This window comes from Cannabis sativa, chromosome 1 (assembly GCF_029168945.1).
Source record: "Cannabis sativa cultivar Pink pepper isolate KNU-18-1 chromosome 1, ASM2916894v1, whole genome shotgun sequence".
NCBI classification, from domain to species: Eukaryota; Viridiplantae; Streptophyta; class Magnoliopsida; order Rosales; family Cannabaceae; genus Cannabis; species Cannabis sativa.
The window spans coordinates 30,608,079-30,630,683 of NC_083601.1; the positions used below are offsets into that span (position 1 = coordinate 30,608,079).

At 33.9% G+C, this 22,605-nt stretch overlaps 4 protein-coding genes across 8 annotated transcripts; 2 read left to right on the top strand and 2 right to left on the bottom strand.

The window, feature by feature from the left end:
• The first annotated feature begins 338 nt into the window (after positions 1 to 338).
• Positions 339 to 1,774, top strand: LOC115706122 (uncharacterized). Its single transcript, XM_030633656.2, has 4 exons — positions 339 to 884; positions 1,070 to 1,180; positions 1,302 to 1,382; positions 1,541 to 1,774. Exons 1-4 carry the CDS (start codon positions 639 to 641, stop codon positions 1,613 to 1,615), a joined length of 513 nt encoding a protein of 170 aa, XP_030489516.2. The 5' UTR covers positions 339 to 638; the 3' UTR covers positions 1,616 to 1,774.
• Positions 1,775 to 1,840: 66 nt separating this feature from the next.
• Positions 1,841 to 10,040, bottom strand: LOC115706121 (protein GLUTELIN PRECURSOR ACCUMULATION 3). 2 transcript variants are annotated; one of them, XM_061107839.1, is made up of 16 exons: positions 9,883 to 10,040; positions 9,702 to 9,799; positions 8,867 to 9,005; positions 8,720 to 8,748; positions 8,506 to 8,602; positions 8,362 to 8,417; positions 8,158 to 8,265; positions 7,988 to 8,044; positions 6,457 to 6,548; positions 5,525 to 5,609; positions 4,813 to 4,965; positions 4,063 to 4,163; positions 3,203 to 3,361; positions 2,987 to 3,090; positions 2,711 to 2,801; positions 1,841 to 2,073 (listed from the first exon to the last, which is right to left on the bottom strand). In XM_061107839.1, exons 1-16 carry the CDS (start codon positions 9,942 to 9,944, stop codon positions 1,999 to 2,001), a joined length of 1,506 nt encoding a protein of 501 aa, XP_060963822.1. In that variant the 5' UTR covers positions 9,945 to 10,040; the 3' UTR covers positions 1,841 to 1,998. The 2 variants fall into 2 exon arrangements, with proteins under 2 accessions (XP_060963822.1, XP_030489515.2); XM_030633655.2 differs by having other exon boundaries at positions 3,182 to 3,361.
• A 93-nt stretch (positions 10,041 to 10,133) lies between these two features.
• On the top strand, positions 10,134 to 14,440 carry LOC115706120 (uncharacterized). Of its 4 annotated transcripts, none has more exons than XM_030633654.2 (5): positions 10,134 to 10,606; positions 11,233 to 11,350; positions 11,469 to 11,902; positions 12,207 to 12,552; positions 13,158 to 14,440. In XM_030633654.2, exons 1-5 carry the CDS (start codon positions 10,572 to 10,574, stop codon positions 14,220 to 14,222), a joined length of 1,998 nt encoding a protein of 665 aa, XP_030489514.2. In that variant the 5' UTR covers positions 10,134 to 10,571; the 3' UTR covers positions 14,223 to 14,440. The 4 variants fall into 4 exon arrangements, with proteins under 4 accessions (XP_030489514.2, XP_060963800.1, XP_060963795.1 ...); XM_061107817.1 differs by having other exon boundaries at positions 10,166 to 10,606; positions 11,245 to 11,350; positions 12,183 to 12,552; XM_061107812.1 differs by having other exon boundaries at positions 10,168 to 10,606; positions 12,183 to 12,552.
• A 547-nt stretch (positions 14,441 to 14,987) lies between these two features.
• LOC115704441 (zinc finger protein BRUTUS) lies at positions 14,988 to 21,974 on the bottom strand. Its single transcript, XM_030631650.2, has 14 exons — positions 21,605 to 21,974; positions 21,259 to 21,498; positions 19,973 to 20,167; positions 19,612 to 19,874; positions 19,283 to 19,502; positions 18,899 to 19,067; positions 17,838 to 18,809; positions 17,594 to 17,717; positions 17,262 to 17,483; positions 17,046 to 17,183; positions 16,033 to 16,267; positions 15,888 to 15,947; positions 15,474 to 15,626; positions 14,988 to 15,397 (listed from the first exon to the last, which is right to left on the bottom strand). The coding sequence occupies exons 1-14, from the start codon at positions 21,857 to 21,859 to the stop codon at positions 15,161 to 15,163; spliced, it is 3,483 nt and encodes a 1,160-aa protein (XP_030487510.2). The 5' UTR covers positions 21,860 to 21,974; the 3' UTR covers positions 14,988 to 15,160.
• Positions 21,975 to 22,605: the final 631 nt, after the last annotated feature.

The following is a 22,605-nucleotide window of genomic DNA, read 5'->3' on the forward strand; positions in this document are numbered from 1 at the left end:
AAAGTAAGCTAGAGTAATTATCAAGCTATATAGACATGTGTGAACTGAACAACAAAAGCTAGTACTGGAATTATATATATACCTAGTGTGCAACTATACCCACCATAGATATTATTGCTTGAAATACACTTCATTTTTATTTATTTAAATTTCTATCAAGCATAAGAATCAAAGAAAATATAAAAGGACCAAGTGTCAAGCTACAACATGTACATGACTTCCTCTTGCTTCAAGCATATCTTGAACAGTCATTAAATTATACTCCCACCTACCTATATATATGTATAAATAAATAAATAAAAATTCCCTTAACCAGAACTACTTGACATTTCAACCACCTTTCAACATATGAAAAAGAAAGAATAACTGAGAAAAGTAATCAGATGGTTAGTTCTATAAAGTACTTTAGTAGTGGATTTTCTGAAAAGGTAAGAAGTTCAAGAGATAAAGACAACAACACTTAAGAGGCCTTGAACTATATAACTTGTTAATTGCCTTATGATATATCTTTCTTTTGCTTTACAAAGTATGCTAAATAGTGAAGCAAAAGCAACACACAAAATGGGAAACAGATGTTAAGTTAAGAACTGATATTAATTAAATTGCTATTGAGAGTTATATAAGAAACCCCCCAAAAAATGCAGAAAATGAACAACTTTGGTGGTAGTAGTAGTAGCAGTAGTGCTGGAAACATGAGTAGCAATGGGAGACAATCAGTGGAGGAGATCAAGGATGATGATCAAGAGATATCAAGATTGGCCATTTCAACTTTTCAAGCCAGAGAGGAAGAGATTGAGAGGAGGAAGATGGAAGTGAAGGAAAAGGTTGAGCTTCAGTTAGGCCGTGCTGAAGAAGAAACTAAACGCTTAGCTAGGATTTGGGAAGTAAGTTCACTACACAATATTTTCTAGCTTTGTTCTTTGCTGACTTTTTCTTTTTTAAGTCAAGTTAGTTCCACATAGTGATGAAGTCAATTATGCTTTTGTAGTAGCAACTTTGGTCAAGTCTAGAGATTAAATTTGAATGTAGTGTTTTTGAAGTAGTGGAAATTGGAATGTTAATTATGCAGCAACTAGAAGAAATGACAGATCCATTAAGGAAGGAAGTTGCTAATGTGAGGAAGAAAATCGACATGGCGAATCGAGAGCTAAAGCCTCTTGGACTAAGCTGCCAGAAAAAGGTGAGTGAATTAAACTCACTAAATCTTTGATAATTATAATAATGCTTGCTTTGATTCAAATTTAGAGAAGTTTCTTTTGTTTTTTTAATGAAAAAAAATGCTATTTTGTTTGTGAGTACAGGAGAAAGAATATAAAGAAGTATTAGATATGTTCAATGAGAAAAGTAAAGAAAAGGCTCAGCTTGTCAGCACATTAAAGGAGGTAAAGCTCTCTCTCTTTCTAAATAATATATATGTGTGTGAGTAGTTTGTATATATTGTCTATTTTCTAGACTCCATTATCAACAAATTTCTGAAGACTCCTTTCTTTGTATATGAAATTAGCTAATGGTTTTGTTTTGATTAAATTTTCTTCACCAGCTGTTGGCTGAGAGTGAGAGACTGAGGATGGTGCAGCTAGAGGAGCTGAGCAAGCACGTATCATCTCTAAAATGAGATCACATGTTCATTTTATTCATTTCAGATGTGTGTTGATTATGATTCTTTAATTATATGTTGTTTCAGAAAAATAAATTGGACATATGCATGCAGAGCAAACATTCCCTGCTTAAATTTTTGTCTTGAAATTTTAGCATACAATTTTCGTTTGGCTCACTCACAGGCTCAGCCTAACATCTATAAGGACCTTTTTTTTTTAAAAAAAAAAATGGAGCATCTATATGGATCAAAAGATTTGATATATTGATATCTTTATTATTTATAATTTAGTTTGTAAAAGATTTGTAGAAGCCATAACAAGGCCAGTATGTAGAAAGAACAAATATTACATGTACAAGATCTATAGAAATGTCAAGCATGAGAGTAAACTTTCAAGACACTCATACTTCTACCCTCAAATCTGGTTGCAGCTGTTTATACTCTGCCAGAAGCTTTTTGATGTCATCCATTCGTAACTGGAAACCACCATAATTTGATCAGTAAGAATGTGTAAAGAGCAAAATAGAAAAATAAAAATGAACGAGTGCATGGCATGGGGACAAAAGAAAAATATCAGTATGCAAGTATGTAGTTAAGAATATTATATTGATAGTTTATTTTCCATTCAGTAATAACACAGCAAATGGTAAAAAGGAAAGCTTTTAAAAAAAATGCTCAAACGGTAAACTTCGTAGAAAAAAGTTGATCTCAACAAGTACAGAAGGGGCATTCTTTTTTTTTTTTTTTTTTTTTGACTAGGGAAGGGGAATTCGAAACATAGTACAGGGTGATATGTTATTATTAAGGCTACATAACCACACATATATTTCTCCAGTACAAAAAAAAGTGAGAAACTAGAATTAAGTACCGATGAACTTGTAGCAACTTGTATATGGTCAGACACATATTTAAGCAACTTGTCCATTTCAAGTACAGAATTTGGACACATATTTAAGCAGAGATGAAAAATTTTATGAGTGACTACACAAATTATTGTAACGGAAAGTTCTGAGTATATGTTTGCATATGTACATGTAGAAACATGTTCAAGTTGGGATGTAATTAGATAAAGCAGCGAAAATAATTTACATACATAGGCCAAGAAATTTGTACCTGCTGAACATTTCTGATATGATAGAAGCAATAAGCCTCTTTTTCAGGAAGAGTAATCACAGAGGACTGCATTTGAGATCCACCATTTGGGCTGAGAATGTGATTTGTCAAAAAGAAAATTAATCAATAAAATTATAAGTAGAAATTAATAATAAAGATTGAAAGAAAAAGAGCAGAAGGTTCCCAGAACTTAGTTGGCTTTCCCTCCTTAAACATTGCAACAACAAAAATCATATACGATCAAGAAGAAATAGAACTGAGAGATGTTGTTCTTACAAATGGTGGCGAGTAATCAATCGTTGGTAGTCACGAAGCAAGGGCCCTAGCTCTTTAAGTCGTATTGAACTTGGTGTAGCTTTTCTCCAGTGCTCACGTAGAGCCTGAGTTGCCATAATATTCACACAAAGAAGGGTGTAAGTTGAAGTTAATTTTAGATGGTTAGATGCATGATAAATGTATACCAAAACAAACCTGAATATGCAAAAGTTTTACATTGCTGGAAACAGTTTCTCCAACCAAACTAGATGCTAGTTCAGTAAATTCTTTATCTTCTAGTTCATCTACAATTGGATCCCTATCACAAGACAGTGAAGCTGATATCCCTAATGCTCGTTGTAACTCTGAGATGGCAGATTGCCCTTGCTGGCCTTCCTGTTAAATGAAAAGAGGGTCATCTCAGAAAATCAACACCAACAGTATATTTAGTGTAGACCTTTTGGATAATAACAGCACAAACAGTGTACATAAAATAAATGCAATTGTTGAGGTCCAAGTATATTGGAAGTAATGTAAAACCCAACTTAACTTCATCTTTATCTTTATGTGGTACTTAAAACTTCAAAATCTTATATAGGAAATCGGCAAATTTGAAGTAAAATCAGTTACAAAGTTAGAATAATACATCAAATCTGCCAATATGGTGCAATGCCAAAAGAGAGAGATAGGAGCAAGCGGAGCAAAAAAGATCTTCCATGTGATGGGAAATGAAACTGCTAGCCACAGGAGGTTTGTGAATAAGTAGTTGTATTAATGAGAATATGGGTTAAACTATGTCAGACCAACAAATTATTATAATAAACAATTCAGCTTAGGATTGGTCATTATTTAATCATAGAAATCTGCAAAATCAGATTTCAATCATGCAAAAAAGATGATCGTTACTTCCATTTCTTTTTTTAAAAAATCATGAAAAAATGCTTAAATTCATTCTAACTCATAGGAAAACAAGATATCCGGTGAAATGGAAGCAACTATGAGTTAAATATGAAGCAGCAGTAATATTTATTTATTTATTGAGCAGTACAATTATTAATTAATAGTCAATAAGAAAATTATGTATCAAAAGCAGCAACCTTCATTCTAGATGCCATGTCATAATTCTCTCCAGTTGCAACAGGTTGATCTTGAGGAACATTGTTTGGTATTGACGTCCATCTCTTAGCAATAGGGTCCCCTATATAAAAATAAAATAAAATAACTGACAAAGAGAAACTATTTGAAGTTGAGTCTAAATTCCAAATCATCTACCATTGGCAACCAAACAACACTAAAACTGAACAATCCCTCCCTCCAAACAAGTACCACGCTTGGCTATTTCATACCATTGGTGAATATTTCCTCCAAGTTTTATCTTATCTAATATATGCTTCTGAAAGATAGACCTATTCATTAAAAACACCTTTTCATTTCCACTGATAATAAGGAAATCATCATCACCATTACCATCATATAATCAGCTGAAAAATATAAGTATTAAAGCATTTAATGAATCAAGCTGATGTAGAATTTTCTCCCAGTAAACTAAATACTTTTTAAATCCATTAGAAAAATATGCTTTTTAAATTATGATTCCCATAACTTTATTTCTAATATTGACAAGATATAGTTAGGAATCTTCAACAACAATAGCAATAGCTAGAAAAAAATAAGCCATTGAGATTCTAAGAATCAAGTGAATGAAGAATTTCTTTCCAAGGTTTCAGCCTAAAGGCGTAATAAAAACTTGGCACACCTCATATCATGTGTAAAAACTCCCAAGGGTCAAATATCTCATTTGAAGTCTACACAAATTCAAGATTAGACATTAGGAAAGCATTTTTTACCTTCAGGTACCAACCACCATAGATCACCAAACGTTGTTTTCCCATCAAAGCCACCATATAACAGATAACGTGAACCTATAGAAGTTAGGGAATGGTATGCTCGAGCAGCTGGAGGTTCATTCGCAATTGATAGGCGCTTCCACTGTGCAGATACTGGAAACATAGGGAAAGATAAGAGAAGATAGAAGATGGAAAGTCAAAATTAATTAAAAGTATTGTGTTAATAGTCAGAACGAGTTGTATTCTAAAGAGAAAGAGAGAAATTAACTCAATGAGTATTAACAAGCAAAGAACATTAAAACTATCTTCTGCACACACCAATGTCTAGTTTCCAATAAGAAAAGTGATGAACACTTCTGCTGCATTAACATTTTCAATACAATAGGTTTCTATCCTTTCTATTACTGTTTTAAGTTTTTGTTCATTTAACTGTGGCCTGTAGTCGTGTGCCACTTTCTAAGGACAGCAGAACAAATGATGCAAAGAGAATTCATATGCTGCATAATTGCGTTTCATACTCGCTATTATTGCACAATTTAAATCACTTTCTGCATTCAGATTATACACATAAATAAGTGTGTATACATAAATGAAAAATGTATGCATATATAGGAAGCTGAGAACTTTATGTATTCAAAGATAGCTATTAAAATTTGTAACGGCATATAAGGCACAAAACCTTCCAGAATTCTACCATATGGATTTTACTCACCCCTGTCTAGGACAATACAGTCATTGTAATAAATGTCATAACGACTTAACCAACCACCAGTCCCATGGCCTCCAAATAATAGCAGCTGCAAGGAATGATTATAGTCAAGTTCTGTTACAGTAGATTAACAAGCGTACACACTTGCGGGTGACATTTTAAAAAGAATAGATGATAAAAAGATTAGCACGATCTTCAATAATAGTTTCCAACCACTTGGTAGAGTGACATGACATGACTAAACAAAGCTAGATAAGTTTTATAGAAAGATTTGTTTACCAGGTTTGATATAGGTAATAGGTATTAGGCTTTAGTATGACTTTCCTCCTATCCTCCATAAAGTGTGGGGAATTATATAGCATGGTTCATCATTTTCTAGTAATATAAACCTAATGCCCTCCCACCCCACTAATTATACGATTTTATTTTCTTCCCTTTTAGTTTTAAGATTGGATCTAAGAAATTACTATACCACCATCCAAAGTACATAAAAGGTTAGTTATTACAAACATTTCCTCTTCCGTTAAGAAATAAGTTGAAACATTTCAGCCTTAGGCAGGCTAAATAAAATCAGAGATTCATTAGGGCAAATTAAGCATAACAAAATTCAAATTCAGTCCAGTCTATGATGATTATTTTATATGGTCAACAAAATAGTTGATGCTTATTGCCCGAGTTACTTGCAGAAAAGAGGCATAAACAGTGTACATTATCCTGGCCTACACGGTTGTATGAAGAATGCTTAAAAGGCAGATATATCTATGTCAGAAAAAGAACTATAGATCTTACCAAAACTACTGTTAAAAACTTTTAATTAATCATTGCAACCTAACCATAACACAATTTTTACCTTTTCGATGTAATTAACATAAGCAAAATTAAATTGTAATAAGCAGAGAAAAAAAAAATAGTAAGAGTTCTGAAATGTCAATTACAATATGTCCTCCAGATGTAATTGTATGGCCACAACGTGCAGAAGGTGCTTGTCCTGGAAGCTTTAGTTGTGTCCATGCAGGTGTTTCACTATCTTCCTTCCACAACAAAGTTCAAAGAAATGACTTAGTTGACTAATAGACACATGTAGGTATCAAAAAGAAACAATTCGTTTTTCAATTTAATTCTTAAAAGAGCAAGTTGGATCATATACAATAGGGAAATTATGCTGACATGGTGACCTCACCTGATTAATGAAATCTAAAGTAATACTCCGTGAGCTAAAAATATTGATGTTAAACACCAAATAAATTCTATTAAACACACACTGTAGGCTAAATATGTCTAAAATTTTGCTTTTGACCAAAAAACTTTTATTTACACTATGTTTGGTAGGAGGGAGAGATGGGCGGATGGGCGGATGGAGAGAAGTGGAGGGAGAGTAATGGAAGGAGAGACACAATCTCTTGTTTGGCAAGAGGAAGAGAAGGAAGGAGAGAAGAGATGGAGGGAGACATTCTCCCTTAGACAAAATCAAATTTGTTAATATAACAATTATCCTTTAAAAGGTAATAAATATTTATATTCAAAAGGATAATTTTGTAATTTTACTAATTAATTTTCTCTCCATCATTCTAACACAAAGGAGATCTATCTTCTCCATCCCTCCTACTCCTAATCCTCTTTAAGCTCTCCATCCATCCTACTCTCCCTCCCTTCCTACCAAACATAGCCTAATAATGAATTTTAGCTAGGTGGTGAAATTTTGATTGATTTTTAAGGTTTTTCTCAGCACTAAGAGATGTATTATTAATAAGCTTTGCCCAGCTGTTGCTTGTAATTTTACTATTTTAATATAAATCAGGGTTGTCAATGTAATTGTTACAAGGGAAAAAAGAATGTCATTATAAAATGAACGTGTAAACAACAAAAATAAAACAAGACAAGACAGAAAAGATAGGGCGGAAAAAAAAGGCTAACCAACAAGATAATCCTACTAAATTATTTTCCAAATGTTTTTTTTCTACTATTAGAATCCAATTTATAAAATCTAAGGCTCAAATTGTCTGGTTTTCATCTAATATACTTCCCCGTGACCATATTTATCACAATTTAAACAAATTCCTTAATAACTTGTATAAGAACAAACAGACAACCTTAGAACCTGAACTTCCAGAGGTCAGCACTCCCTTGGTCCTACTCTTGCTCACAAGTAATTCCTTCAAAGTATAGAGTCAAACAAAAAAAAAAATGTACTTCTTCAATTTCTAAATGAAGCTAACACAGCTATTCATATCCAAATTTGTGCAATGTACACATAATACCACATAGACGATACATATTGCTCTCTGTGACAAGAGTATTTGCATGATATATGTGCATGATGCATATAACAGCCAGAGCAAAACATTAGCAAAAGAAAACGAGATATGCATCTACCAAAAGAATTCTTACATTCACAAAATCATAAAGAAAATTTTGCATGTATTAACAACTAATGAAATACAATAATTAAGGAGTTTGACTATTAACCTTCTTCAATAAGACCCTTCAAAGCCCATAAATCACCCATTATTGGACCTCCACCCCCTACCACAGTAACATTAGCCATGTGAGGTATAAACCTAAAGGAATCCATCTTAATCTGTATTATATTAGTTAAATGAATGAAAGTCCAAAAAGTAAATATTATGCTACTTCACCTCTTCCACCATAAACCAGTAACCGTTTCTCAACCATGGTAGCTGTATGGCCACATCTAGGCGGCGGTAATGTTCCAGTCACAGGAAGCTCCGTCCATTCAAGTGACACTGTAAAATAAAGAAGAGCATAACAGAAACTAATTTCAGATCCATGATCATATGCATACTCCTTCATGTATCAAAAGCGACAGAGAAAATAATTACTTGTGTCCAAGACATATACATCTGACAGCCACTTCTTCCCATCCCAGCCACCATACCTGACATTTAAAACAAATTATACAAGTAAATACTAGAGAATCCTTACAACAACTTATAAGTAAAACCATGTAATACATGAATACCCACATGACAATTTTCCTATTTGCAATAGCAGAAGCTGCTGCAAAGTCCCTTGGTGATGGTAAGTCTCCAAAACTAGTCAACTCTGACCATTGCCAAATATCTGGAAGAAAAAAAAGATCAAATTCAATTGATCCTTGATGCTTAAAAGAATTAAGTCAAATTGTAAAGGAGAGGCTTTTTTTTTTTCTTTTGCATGTTAAGTTAAATATATTCTTACCAGTATCCAAGACCCAAAAGTCACCGAACCTAAATAGTGAATATGCAATCTTGTTATTAACACCGGTTCAATGAAAGCAAAGAGAGGGAGAGGGGAAAAAAAGGGATAAAAAGTTTTGAGCAGAAAATATAGAGGATATTAACATACCTGTTGCTACCAAGACGACCACCAAAAATAAACATATGACAATCAATAGCAACAGCAACATGAAATGCCCGTGGACTTGGGCCTACTTGTCCATCAGAGCCACTGCCAGTGCACTCTGGGTGAAACCATAATCTTTTCTCTGATAAACAATAAGAAGATCAAAAACCAACTAAACCTCACAGTGAGAAAACATTTAACGGAGTCTAAATCAACATTGCCTTAAAACAAGAGGATTATCCCTCTTACTAAATTAAACTTTCATTACCTGAAAACAAAGTTTAAAAACTAAGGCATTTAAGTTGCTCAAAAGAATAGAAAAACAAATACAAAGGAATGCTTAAAAACACAAGTACCTAAAACTTAGTTCAGAGAAAATAGCTAAAGCAATAAATCACATACTTGATTAGTTTATAATTGTGGAATTTTCACTAGACGATAAAGTTTAGAAGAAATTGGCAAACATCAGTTACATTTTAGCTAAATCAATATATCACCATACTTGATTTGTTCATCATTTTGCAATTTTCATCCAATGATATAATTGTCGACATTAGTGTAACGTGCACTTACGATGAATTAGGCAAATTGCAGTCAATGTATTAAACTATTAGGACTGTGAATGCAGTTAAGTTTTAGTGATAGTGAGTAACAAACTCGACTGCATACTCCAGAAATACTAAATTAAATCAATTATACATAAAAATATTCAAATATTAAGAAATTATACAAACTAATAAAGAGTCAAAAGAGCAATGCCAATCAAGAGTCCATACCGAGGTAAAATTGAATCAAGAATATGCAAAATCGTTTACAAAGGCAGATAAAAACGAAGTACCTATATCATAAACAATGATATCGCTAAGGAATTTTTTATCGAAGAGGCCACCAAAAACGACGATCTTCGATTTTCCAATATTGACGGCAGTATGACCACTGTGAATCCAAAGAAGAAGATCATTTCAAGCGAGAAGATCAAAAATCTGAGAGAGAAAGGAACAATAAAGAGAAGGGATTACCTGCGAGGTTGTGGAAGATTTCCATGGAAGTCAGAAGCCAAAGCTCGAACCCAGTGATGCATTTTCCTGTGTCACTCTCCAAGAGGAAATAAGGTTAAAAGTGATGAATTTTGCCAAAGCTGATGACTTTAGTGTAATTTTTCTTTTTCAAATAGGAAAATAAAAATATTTATATTATAACAAAAATAAAATAAATAAATAGATGAGTGTATTAATAAAATGTGGGGGGGTGTGCCCACATCAAAAGACCTGACTGCTTTGCCACTGGTTAGCTGGCATTGGCCCCATCATTGATGTGTTCCAATGGTTGGTCACCCACAGAAGCTTCCTCTGTTCATTCTCAACGGACCCCAAAACCCAAACCCAAACTCTTTCTATTTCTCTCTCTCTTTGTCTTATTTCTCAATCTCAACTCAATAGTGTGTAGAGTAAAACAGGGTACCCCGTTAGGGTTATTGGTCTATATCCCTTCTTTTTATTTTGATTTTTTCTGCAAGATTGGCCAAATCCTCTCTTCTTTCCATTTTGCTTTTGCTTTTGCCTTTTCATGAGACTCTTACACAGTTCAATTTTCTGTTTCCGAGGCTGAATTCACTGTAGTTCAAAGTGATTCTGCCTTTTATTTGTTGGTGTTGTAGACGCTGATTTCTCAAGCTGGGAGTTTTGACTTTTTTGTTTAATTCTTGACAATGCCTAAATCCAATCACGAAAAGCAAGATCAAAGGTATAGATCATCTCTCTATCTTTGTTTTCTTTAATTTAGCAATTTTTGTTTCTTTCTTTATTTTTATACTCTGAACTGTTTGTACACATGTTCTAAGTGTTCCTGCTAAAATCCTTGTATTGACTTTGGGTTATGTAGTTTTGTGGCTTTAGTTGTGTGTGAACACTTATGTTTCTTGTAAAGTTTGTTGATTTTCTGTGTATTAAACGGCTACTCATGTGTGTTGATTTTCTGTGTATTAAACGGCTACTCATGCCTTAGGACAACTGGGAAATGGTTAAACTTTGAAACAATATTTCAGAACACCTTTTCTTAATCTTTTGCTCTGTGTGTGTTTTTGCACTTTTCATACTCTACTATTTATTTTTTGTTGTGTGTGTGTGTTTCTGCACTTTTCATACTCTACTGTTTATTTTTTGTCTTCTCATGATTGATAGATACATGAAGAAAGATGCATATTTATTTTTGGAGGACTGGACTTCCCCATGTCTCTGTTAGGTTTTACATGTGATTAGAAAAGTAAATTCTGTGATATACCCCCTTTGGTGGTGCATTCAGATTGCCTATTGAATGTATTTGGTTTTGTTTTTTCTTTTGTTTGAATAAATTGGGTGTTTACTAATCAGGAGTAATTCTAGTATGGAGGATTCCTCTATGACAATTGAATTCCTCCGTGCACGGTTGCTTGCCGAGAGGTCTGTGTCGAAAAGTGCTAGACAAAGAGCTGAAGAACTCGCAAAAAGGGTATGCTGAATGCTTTTCTAGGAAATTCTACGAAGTTACCTTTATTTGATGCTCAAAGAAATGGACTTCTGTTCTTGCTTCATGTGCTACAATGTTTGTTTGTTTTCTTACAACTTAGGTAGAGGAGCTGGAGGAACAACTTAGAATTGTTTCTATTCAAAGAAGAATGGCTGAGAAAGCCACAGTAGACGTCCTCACCATTTTGGAGAATCAGGGAATTAGTGACACTTCTGAGGCATTTGATTCAAGTTCTGATCAGGAAGCCCACCGGGAATCCCATGAGGGTGATCATTACCCAACTCAAGAGGAGCACTTCACTTCTAGGAGACAAAGTAACTTGGAGGAGTTTTCTGGTTCTGATCGTGATGCATCTCCGGTATCTGGTAGAAGCTTGTCTTGGAAAGGTCGTAGTAAGTCTCCACGTTCCCACGAAAAATACAAGAATCCATCTACAAGAAGGCGGAATGCTTTTTCATCCCTGGGCTCTTCTTCTTCTTCTTCGAGACATCATTTCGGTAAATCTTGCCGCCAAATAAGACGCAGAGAAACAAGGTTAGTTTGACCTCTCTCTTTCTTTCACTGATTTTAGCTAGTGTGTCATATGTGCTGTAGGCTAGTAACTGGAACTTAGACTTTAAATGGGACCTTTATAAATTTCCAGTATCCCTTGTGTAATAGGTGCCTTTCTAGCTTCTACTATGAATAAAAAAGAGTGTTAAACACTGGGAAAGAGAATCTTCGTTTTGAGCACCAGATTTTATTTAAAAAATTCATCTTTGAGCACAAGATTTCTGCTCTGCGGCATCCCTTGATTAGTCTTAAAAATTTCCAGTGGTTTACTGCTTTGTCTTCACAGGACAGTGGTTGAGGAGCACAAAACAGAGCCTATCAAGTTTGATTCTCAAGACAATGGATTTGCTAGTGCTACCCCACCAGAAGATGTTCTAGATAGCTCAGATTCAAGATCAGGAACAGTGAGAAAATGTTCTGAAAGCAAGAAGGTATTATCAGAGGGTCCTCTTTCTGGTGGTGTAGAAAGTCAACGAATCAATAATCATATTGATGTCAATGGCCATGGGAAGGACAGAGACATGAAAAAAGCATTAGAAGACCAGGCACATCTTATTGACCAATATGAAGAGATGGAAAAGGCTCAAAATGAATGGGAAGAGAAGTTCAGAGAAAATAACATTAGCACACCGGTAAGCTATATCAGGACCATTTATGACATAATAATTATTATTTCACCCTTTTCTGAAATTTGGTTTATTAAGAAATCAAATTAATGTAGTCAGAGATCTTACATAGGCATAACACATATAATTGAACTCATGACACCTGAAATTTATTGATGTTGATAAAAACAAATTTATATGCTCTGGCGATGGGCTGTTGGGGTTGACAATACAAATAAATCTATTCATATTAGTGTATTTTTTTTCTCCGCTCTGACCAAGAATAAATGCAAAATGGGATAAGTGCACTTTGGATGTGATATATTTTGAATTCTTTTTCCAAGCAGCAATTGGCAGCCTTTTCTTTTTCGTTTGGTTTCAGTTTATCTCTTGCAAGGAAACTTAAAAGCATAAGCATATTATTAGGCAAGTGGTGCCATGCAATGCATGCATTTATACCTTTTTCAACTGAAGATCTATATCTGTCCCCTGTTTTGAATTAGACATCTGTTTGGTGCTTCTATTCTGGATTAAGTGTTTAGTAATGATAAATAAAGAACTTCAATGCTTTTTGTTATCAGTCATTTTGGGATCTTTTATAATCATATCTGTCTAATTATTGGGACATGCAGGATTCATATGACCCTGGAAACCACTCAGATATAACTGAGGAAAGAGATGAGGTCAAGCCTCAAACACTTCCCAATAATGAGACAGATATCTCAGAACCTGAAGAGGCAAAGCCAAAGGAAATAGATTTATCCAAACTGCAGCCTAATGGTATTTTAGCACCTTCACATGCTGAGATGGTAGAGGATCAAACAAGCAGCAGAACCAATTCTGCTGGTTCCAGATCTCCAGCTCAAGAATTTGCATTTCCTACAGCTAGCGAAAGGGGAATCCAACAGAGTGAGGATAACCATGATTGTCAACCATCAGAAATCCTCTGCCAGGACCCATCTTTGCATGGGCCACTGAGCAACCGGTCTTTAGTTAGCAATTCATCCGAGTTAGGCAGCAGTTCCCATGAAAGAGAGGCTTCAGAAGGCCAAAATGATCACTATGCATTAGTACCTCACAACCAACCTAATGCTTTAGGTGGTGTGTTGGATGCACTCAAACAGGCAAAGTTATCACTACATCAGAAAATCAATAGATTGCCACCAGACGGCAGAATTACTGTTAAAAAATCCACTGAACAATCTCCATTTGATACAAGAATCGGGGACAGAACAGAGATCCCCACTGGGTGTAGTGGACTTTTCAGATTACCAACTGATTTCTCTGCTGAAGTAAATACACGAGTCAACTTTCTCAGTTCTGGATCTCACTTAGCACCATATTATCCTGATAATAGAGTTGCAGTAACTGCTCCTGATCGATTTGTTTCAACGCCTTACATGGAAAATCAAGCAGGATTTCGAACCGATGATCGCTTCTTCTCAAGTGGCTCTTTACCGTCTGGGTCAAGAGCTTCTACTTTAAATTCACGTTACGATCCTTACTTGAATAATGGTTTCAATAGATACAACTATACTTCCCATCCCCCCTATCCCCCTTTCCCTGATTTAATGCGGCATATACCCTCAGATGAAGGATTACTAAGACCCTTTCCCAGTAGCAGTAGGCCATATGAGTCACCTGTAGATGGATCACCATTATATAGTGATCAAGCTGGACCTAATATGTATAGGTAGTATTATACTATATCTACTCTTTTAAGTTTTTCCAACTGTATCTTAGAATTGGTTATTGGTTTTATAGATAGGTTCTAGTTTCTGTTCCATTAGAGGGAGAAGGTTTTTGTACACAGTGAAACCATTTGTTGTATCATGTTTATGTTTCTGCATCATAATTTTGATTCTAATTTCTGATATAAATATTTAATTCTACTGTGACTATCAATTTTTTCTTTCCCCTTTGTGCGTAACCATAGTGATGCTTGGACTAACTCTCAGAGGATTCTCTTCTGTGGATGAATACTCTGCTGAACTATAAAGGTGTGATTTAACTTGGTTTTAATATTTTAGCAGCTGACTATAGAAGGTGTGATATGCAACTGTAGCTATCTAGATGCATATATGAAAGTATAAACTCAAACGAAGCAATAGTTATATATTAAATTCATGCAATTCAGTACATATGCATCAGAGAAATTGTACTTAGTGATGGAAAATGATCTATTGCAACATCTAGAAACTACTTCACAGGAATAACAAATTCTTGTTAGATGTGGCAGTATCTGGTTATTCTAAAATTTACTAATATTATTAGTAGAGATCAGATGATCATAGCTATAATCTTTTTGATCAATTTGCACATAATACTGCTGTCAACGTGTATTGAAGATCAAGTTAAAGTTTGAGCTAATAGTTCACACTACGAATTGTTTTTATGATGAGTTAGTAGTTTGAGTTGAGGTGTGATGTGAGAACTGAGAACCCATATGAAAAGAGAGAGTGAAAAAAAAAAGACAACTAATGCATTATCTTACTCCTAAGGTGACAATCTCAAAAGCAAATTCCATATAGCAGTTCTCTAACATTTATTCTCTTCTCTTCTTAGACTTTATTGAAAAAACAAACAGGAATACCAGAAAATGTTCAGTTTCCTGGGATACGAACAGAAAATTAATCTACCATGGTAAAACATACTTGTCTTGTCCCACAATCTTAAGACAAAGCAAAACTACGAGGCTGCTCATGACACAGAACACCACTAAAGAGCAAACCATAACAAAACATAGAAAGAATCTGTCTTTTGCTTTGTTCCCTTCAACCGCACTATGGAAATCTTTTCCAATCTTTTGAGCTTTTCCCGTGATGAAAAATGGTGTTACAAACCATAGCAAAAGAGGATATAACCTGTTTGTCTGCAAGTAAAAGGGAAAGTTTTAAACAGTTATACTAGAAGAACTATTTACAATCCAATGAGCCAGTTTTCCTTACCCAAAACCTTGCTAATCCAAAATCCTTCTTCTGAGAGTTTGCCTCAGTCCATGGCGAGGTTTCCTTATTCCCATTTTCAATATGACTGTATGGTTTCATATTCCAATCAGGACCATCACCACCCACGGTAACTTTTGATTCTGCTGGTGCTTTCTGCATTGTTGTTAAATACGTTTTTATGGATGTTAGTACATCTAAGCAAATCAAAATAGATGCCAAAACCTTAATGTAGAGTCTAAATTTGTAAAACTGATATCTCATTTTGCCCAAAGATTTAAAATGCTTCTTTTGGTGAAGAATCATGTGATATTGTGCAAAAGGGCAATAAACAATGAATACTGAACTCTGCTAGAAATTCCTTTCATGCAAAAGTAGTACAGATTTTGAAAATAAGAATAAACTTAATTCTTTTACCATGGTATTTCCCGAAGATTGGTTGCAGATCAAGCATGTATAAGGACTTGGATTGCATGCCTAGCAGATAGCATAACACAATGCATTAGAGTGTGCTCTATTGAAATATATTATAAATCAGCCTTGAGACAGACATAGGTACCACCTTAAAGCAAGCTGAATGGATATAATGGCCGCAGGGTAGAGCTCTGACTGCTGTAGTTGATGTGAATAAGAACTTGTCGCAGACCGGGCAGCTGGTCTCTAGGCATTTCTCCTTGCACTCATGATCCAATAATCTTATTGAAAGGCAGCAGTTGCAAGACATACAATGAAAATAGCCAACACCGAGCCCCCTCCCAACCCGGCATATATTGCAGAATGGGCAATGATAAATTTCCCTGTAGTGACAAAAGATCATTGCAAACTTCATGCAAGCTCTCACATTTTATGAAAGGTCAGTTTTGCTAACAGCAGAAAATTACAACAATTTATCATTACTTGAAAGACATGAAAAATGGTTTAAAAGCTTATGCGAGGGTATATGTCTTCTTTTAAGCTTTTAAGATCAGAAATCTTTGTTTTTAAGAAGTTTTTAATCTTCTCAAACTATGTTCTTCATGACAGAAAAAGCTGTCTTTAGTGTTATAATATCTCTTTCACCCTCTTCTTGTTTTACTTTCACTTCTTCTCAAACCATCATTCCAGATTGCTAATAAGGTTTAGTATGTGAAGTTATAATATCAAAATGTTGGCTTTAGTTAGATTGTAACCATTAAACTATGAAGTTAAGGGAAAAAATCTTTTTGTTTTGCTCTCTTTAACAAATACATTAGAAAGTCACCCGTCTAATTATTGTGCCGAGAAAACAATGCTTAGATTAATGAGTTAGTAGCATGAAAAAAACTGAGACTTTATAACCTAAGACCAGTTCTTATACAAGTTTGCTTTGCTTTACACTTATCATCAATGACCATATCACATTGCATAAAATATTTGCTATAACATTATGCATACTGTTTAGGCTAGTGGGTTTCTTCCAAAGGCTTCCTATAAGGCATAGCTTTTGAAACTTAGAGAAACTGTTATCAATTTATTTAGGTGTTTTTACTTTTTGGCAATTGTTTGTGGAGAATTTACTTGAGAATGAAAGAACCAATCAATCACAAATTTATGTACCTTTCATCATCGAAAAGTTTGCATATATTGCAATAGTACTTCGCCATTGGAAATCCACTGCATGAAGGCGTCTTGCATATTGGCCCGATCGGCTGAATGATCAAGCATCTCATACACATCATTTCTGATGTTTCTTTCCTGCAAGCCCCACCAAAAAATAAAATGAGATAGGAAGTTGTCAAAACTTGATGCTTAATAGTTAATGTAAGAATTTACCTGTCCATTGCATGGTTACTTATACTGTCATGGCAAAAGTTACAGGTAACCAGCTTGTCACAACAAGAAGCCCGAATTTTGCAGTTTCTTTTGTAGTGCTCACAACCAAATACCTTATTCTCAGGATCTCGAAACGATGGGAATCTTCCTTTTAAGTTTTCACCTGTGCAATCTTTACAACTCAATGATTGAGGAAGTCTTTGCTGAGCACCCATCCAGTAACTACAAGTAGAACATTTAAAATTACACAACTTTAGTTAGCTGCAACTCAGTGCTAATTAAGTATGAGTAGTGAAATAAACTTCAGGGAAATTAAACTCTTTGGCTCCAACCTGATCATACTGTTCTGTAGGTATTTCTTTGTCACATTCTCAGAATCCGAGTCTAGACAAACCTTTCCAGTGCCATTCTTACGAGGCTTTAACATACTGATCCCCATGCTTCTTTGAAATTCACCTGAATTGGACAAAGTTAAGAAGAATTAATGTTATTATATACAGCAAATAGTGATAAATCTTATGTAAGTGCCACATTTTCTTTCTTCTAGTGGTCAATGCATATCAGAATTTAATATACCATTTGGGAATGTTCTTATTGAAGTGTCTTTCCAGCAATCATTAAGCCATTCACTGAACATTGTATTTCTTGTTACATGCTTTAATGTTTCCATCATTTGATCATGTTCCTCCTGTGAAAGAGCAGAAAGTACCCATGGAAGCAGTAACTGAAGCACTTCACCACTAGTTGTCCCTAACATGAACCCAATAATCCGATGCTGCTCTTCCCTAGAAAACTGAATTCTAAACAATGGCCACATTTCAAGTTCTTCCCTTGACATATGTTGATCTATCATCATTCTTAAGGACTTGCACATGTATTGAAGCCGACCACATAGCTCGTGGTACTGTCTGATGCATTCAATGTCATAGTCTCCGAAAGTACTTAGACTCGAGTCCTTTTCATTACGAACACTCTTCAAGCTTGTATGAATTTGTGAGATTTCAGAAAGAAGATATGAAATATGCTCCAACTTTTTTTCATCCTGCTTATGATCTACCTTGTATGAGTGAGCCACATTATAGAGTCCCTCCTTGGATTCTAATGCAGGGTATACTATATTATCCTTAGAATCAGTATGAGCTCTATACAAACCCCAAAATAGAGAAAATCTTCCAATGAACTGATGCAGAAAAGTCTCATCATAATCACTAACTCTGGCAGATTCAATGCTTAAATATTCTAAGTCTCGGCGTATGGCTTTATGCACTTTAAACAGAATATCTATTGGTTGTTCCTCACTTCTATCTGCCAAAATCATTAAAGATCTTAAAGAGTTGCTATCTTTGGAGGAAACAGGGGAGACTACTCCAGTAGGCAAAGCAATATGAAATGGTGAGAGTGATTGAAAAGTTTCTTCTCCATTAACATCAAAGAATTTCTCGGTAGGATAGAAACTGTTTGCTCTTGAAGATGAAGTTAAACTCTGGTTACTCGCCCTGCAACCCCAACTAGAAAAGAGTTTTACGAGAGCAGCATCTGATGCTGGTGCTGAATGAAAGAATGAAACTTGTGTAAGAAATAAAATAACATTAGTTTTTTGAATATTATGTCTAAATCTCAAAAGACTGATATAGGACCTGCCAACTGTATATTCTTGAAGAAGTTATGAGCTTCTTCATCAGTCATCACTCCAATCAGCCATGGCAAGACTTGTTTAATCAATCTCAAAGGCATCATACACAAGCTTTGATACAAAATTTCTTGTTGCCTTTTGACATTTAAGTTCACTCTAGCAAGTGAAATAACCTAGACATACAGAGAGATCAGTCAATTTCAGGAATGAAAGAGGTATGTTAACTCAGAAAAATAGTGTCTTCAATAATTTTTTTCTAAGTTATTATCTTCAACTATGAGAATTATGAATCTCTAGCAATCTATTTGAACACTCGCAACCATTTACTATTTGGACCATGGAAATTAATTCTATTTAGAAAATTATTGAGTCTTTAAGGAAAAATTACCTGTACTTCCTCAATGTAGAAGTGTTTGTTTATGGTTTCTGTTATCTGATCAGCACAAGAACATAGATTTGAAAGAAACTCAGCTGAAGTAGAAGAGTTTTCTCCACCACTTTCAATCAAATCACAAAACTCATTAAATTTACTCTTTACTTCACTATGCTGATGGAAAATTGAAGTTTCACCATATATTTCTGGATACAAGACTTTTTCTTTAGCAATGCTGCAACCAAAAATACAATACTTTCAAACTACCAGAACAAAATCCATGGAAGAAATTCCAATCCAACAATCCTCATCTTAAGCATGTACATATACAAATAAAAGAATACCTGTGACAAATGCAAATTTCAGCAATAAACTTTAGCCTTCCATCGAAAACTGATCGATTAGAAAAATCGCCAGAAACATACATCCTCTTGATCTTCTCCAATGTCTCATTCAACTCTCTTTTGATAGCCCTATGCCAGAGCAATAAATCATCTACTGGATGTGAACTAGTTTCACTTTCACAGTTTGCTTTTTCCATTAAAGTATTATTATTCAAAATGGTGTCATGATCAAAATCTTTTCTTTTAATCCAGTTGAAAATGGCCTTCACACAAACCATTAATGTACATAATTAGCTCTTTGCTTTAATAAAGAATATGAAATAATTTCATTTATTTGTAGGGGATAATTTTGAAATTTTACCTGTTGAAGAAGCTTTTCCTTTGGGATAATTCCGGTTAATGAGTTTTGCAGATGTTGGTATTCATCAATTGAAAGAGAAGAAGATAGCCATGAAAGTACCTTCGCTAGCACATATGTGGGCATGTCATTCAAGAACTGCCATACCAAAGAGGCCTGCTCTTTACGAGAGTAACTTTCAATAAGCAAGGGAAACACCTAACATGATGATTAAAACTCATTAAGTTCTCATTACCAAAATAGATAAATAGATCAGGTAATAATTAAGAGAGAAAAATGATTGATCAGTCAACACAAATAGAAAAAAGTACTGATATTAGAGTACAATCAATAAAATGTTTAATTGGCGATTGAATATAGAAAGATTATAATTTATGTCTCACTATAATAATGAAAATAATATTTCTTCTATAGTTTCTAAATTCAAAATCAAATTATGTTAAGCAAACTTATTCTATAATTAAGTACAAAAAATAGACCAAATGATGTTCAAACTTTTGTTTTTGTTAAATGGTTGTTTACCTTTGAATGTGGTCTAATAGTCAAAATAGTTGATTTGTAAATTCCTCGAATATGTATTAAAGCATTTTATTAATTTTTTTTTTCAGAAGTATAATAATATTATTATAATTATATACAACTATAGCATGTATATAATTTCAAAAATATTTTAATTAAGATGAGTTCTATCATGTAATTTAGAGAACAATTATAAGATCTTATCTTATAAATAATTTATTTATTGAGAGGAGCTGTTGTATTCTGAAGATCGTTTTTCATAGTTACCGAAAATAAATCTCACTATAAATTAGAATATAGTAAAGGCAATAAAGTATCAATATTAACAACATTATTACAAAAAAAAAATGGTTTGATATACCATAAATTGGACTCTATATGCAAGTTTTATCGGTTGGTAATAATTTACATCGTCATCACCCTTGTACGTACATCTTTTACATAACACAAAGTTTTCATGCAATTAATTTATTAATTTTTCTTTCGTTGACTTTTTTTGGAGGGAAGCTCGTTGACTTTATTTAGTGATGTAGGATATTACGTACGTAGATATATATATTATATAATATATAGACACAAACATGCATATAATGTGAGGGAATCATGTGTTTTGTTCGGTCTATCGATTTTGGCATTTTGTGTTTAGAACTATATGATATATGTTTTAATTTGAGTTAAAGATTTGGATATCCTCTATAAAATTAAAACAATAGATAATAAACTTCGTTAAAGATTACTTAAGAGTTAAGACACATTATCAAATGATTTACCTGCTCCTCAACTTTAGCCATATTCTGAACAGCCAATAACTTCAAGACACCTGTCAAGGAAGCTAACTCTGTTTGGAACGTAGCTTCATGATTGATTTGGATTTGGACCATTAAAGTTAATCTAGAATTAAGAAGCTCGAATAATTTAGCAAGAACATCATTTTCATCCTTGTTTTGAACAACCAAGTACGACGTTTCATCTAAATTCTTCACACGTGCACCGACAGCTGGAAAAATCACCTGTAATATATAACATGTATATATATATATAAATTTTCTCATCAAATTAACCAAACAAAATACCAAAATTTAACCATGCATGCTAATTATATATGTATATATATACCTTATCTTTGGCTTTTAAATATTGCATAAAAATTGATCCCAGAAAATGGGTAGGCCCCAAAAGGGCTTGAATTATTTCAACATTAGAACGGGTACCAGCCGTTGCCAATTTATGAATCTCATTCAGCCCATTACGAATGGCTTTGTGGAAAATAAGGAAAAACAAAATTGGAGAATCATCATCTGTACTAATAATAGTACTCCTAAACTGCAAACCTTGTGCTGATGATGATAATGATGATGATGATGAGGCCATATATTTAGATGGTCGAATAAATATAACTCTCTCTTGGGGTCTCTAGGAATTAAACTTCAGTAGTACATATATATATGTGTATATATATATGTAGCTCTGAATATTGACTGTCCAATTCTAAGAGTGGTAGTCCATATATATATAGGAGACTTATGGGATATATATTGCTATATATTCTATATATAAAGTGGATGCAGATGTATGTGTGCTCATATTTGTGAAATTAATAAATAATATTATATATATTAATGTTTATAAGGTGATAATAAAGTGATCTCATCATGGCTATGTTCCATGCTGATTTGGTAAAACAGAGAAAATTTTAATAAAATGATGGACAAAGAAAATAAGACAAAACGACAAACCTATCTATCTATCTATCTATAAAGAATAATAATAACAGATTTTAATAAAGGAAATGAATAGGGCATATTAATTAGCTACGTACATAATATTAGATAGGTGGCACTAACTTTCCGGTCGGGTGCATGGGTCTTGCCATGGATGATACGTACCGGCCGGCATAATAAGTCAATTTAATACCATTGTGTTTTTTGTAGTAGCAACAAAAGCAAATACCAAAAACACATTTATATATGTATAACAAATATTATTAATTATCTGAGATTTTTATATATGATATGAGGACGTGTAAAGTCTTAATTTGGTCTTATGCATGAACCTTGCCATTGATTCACTTCTCATTATTATGTTGTCATTTGTATTAGGAATCGAAATGAAAAGTA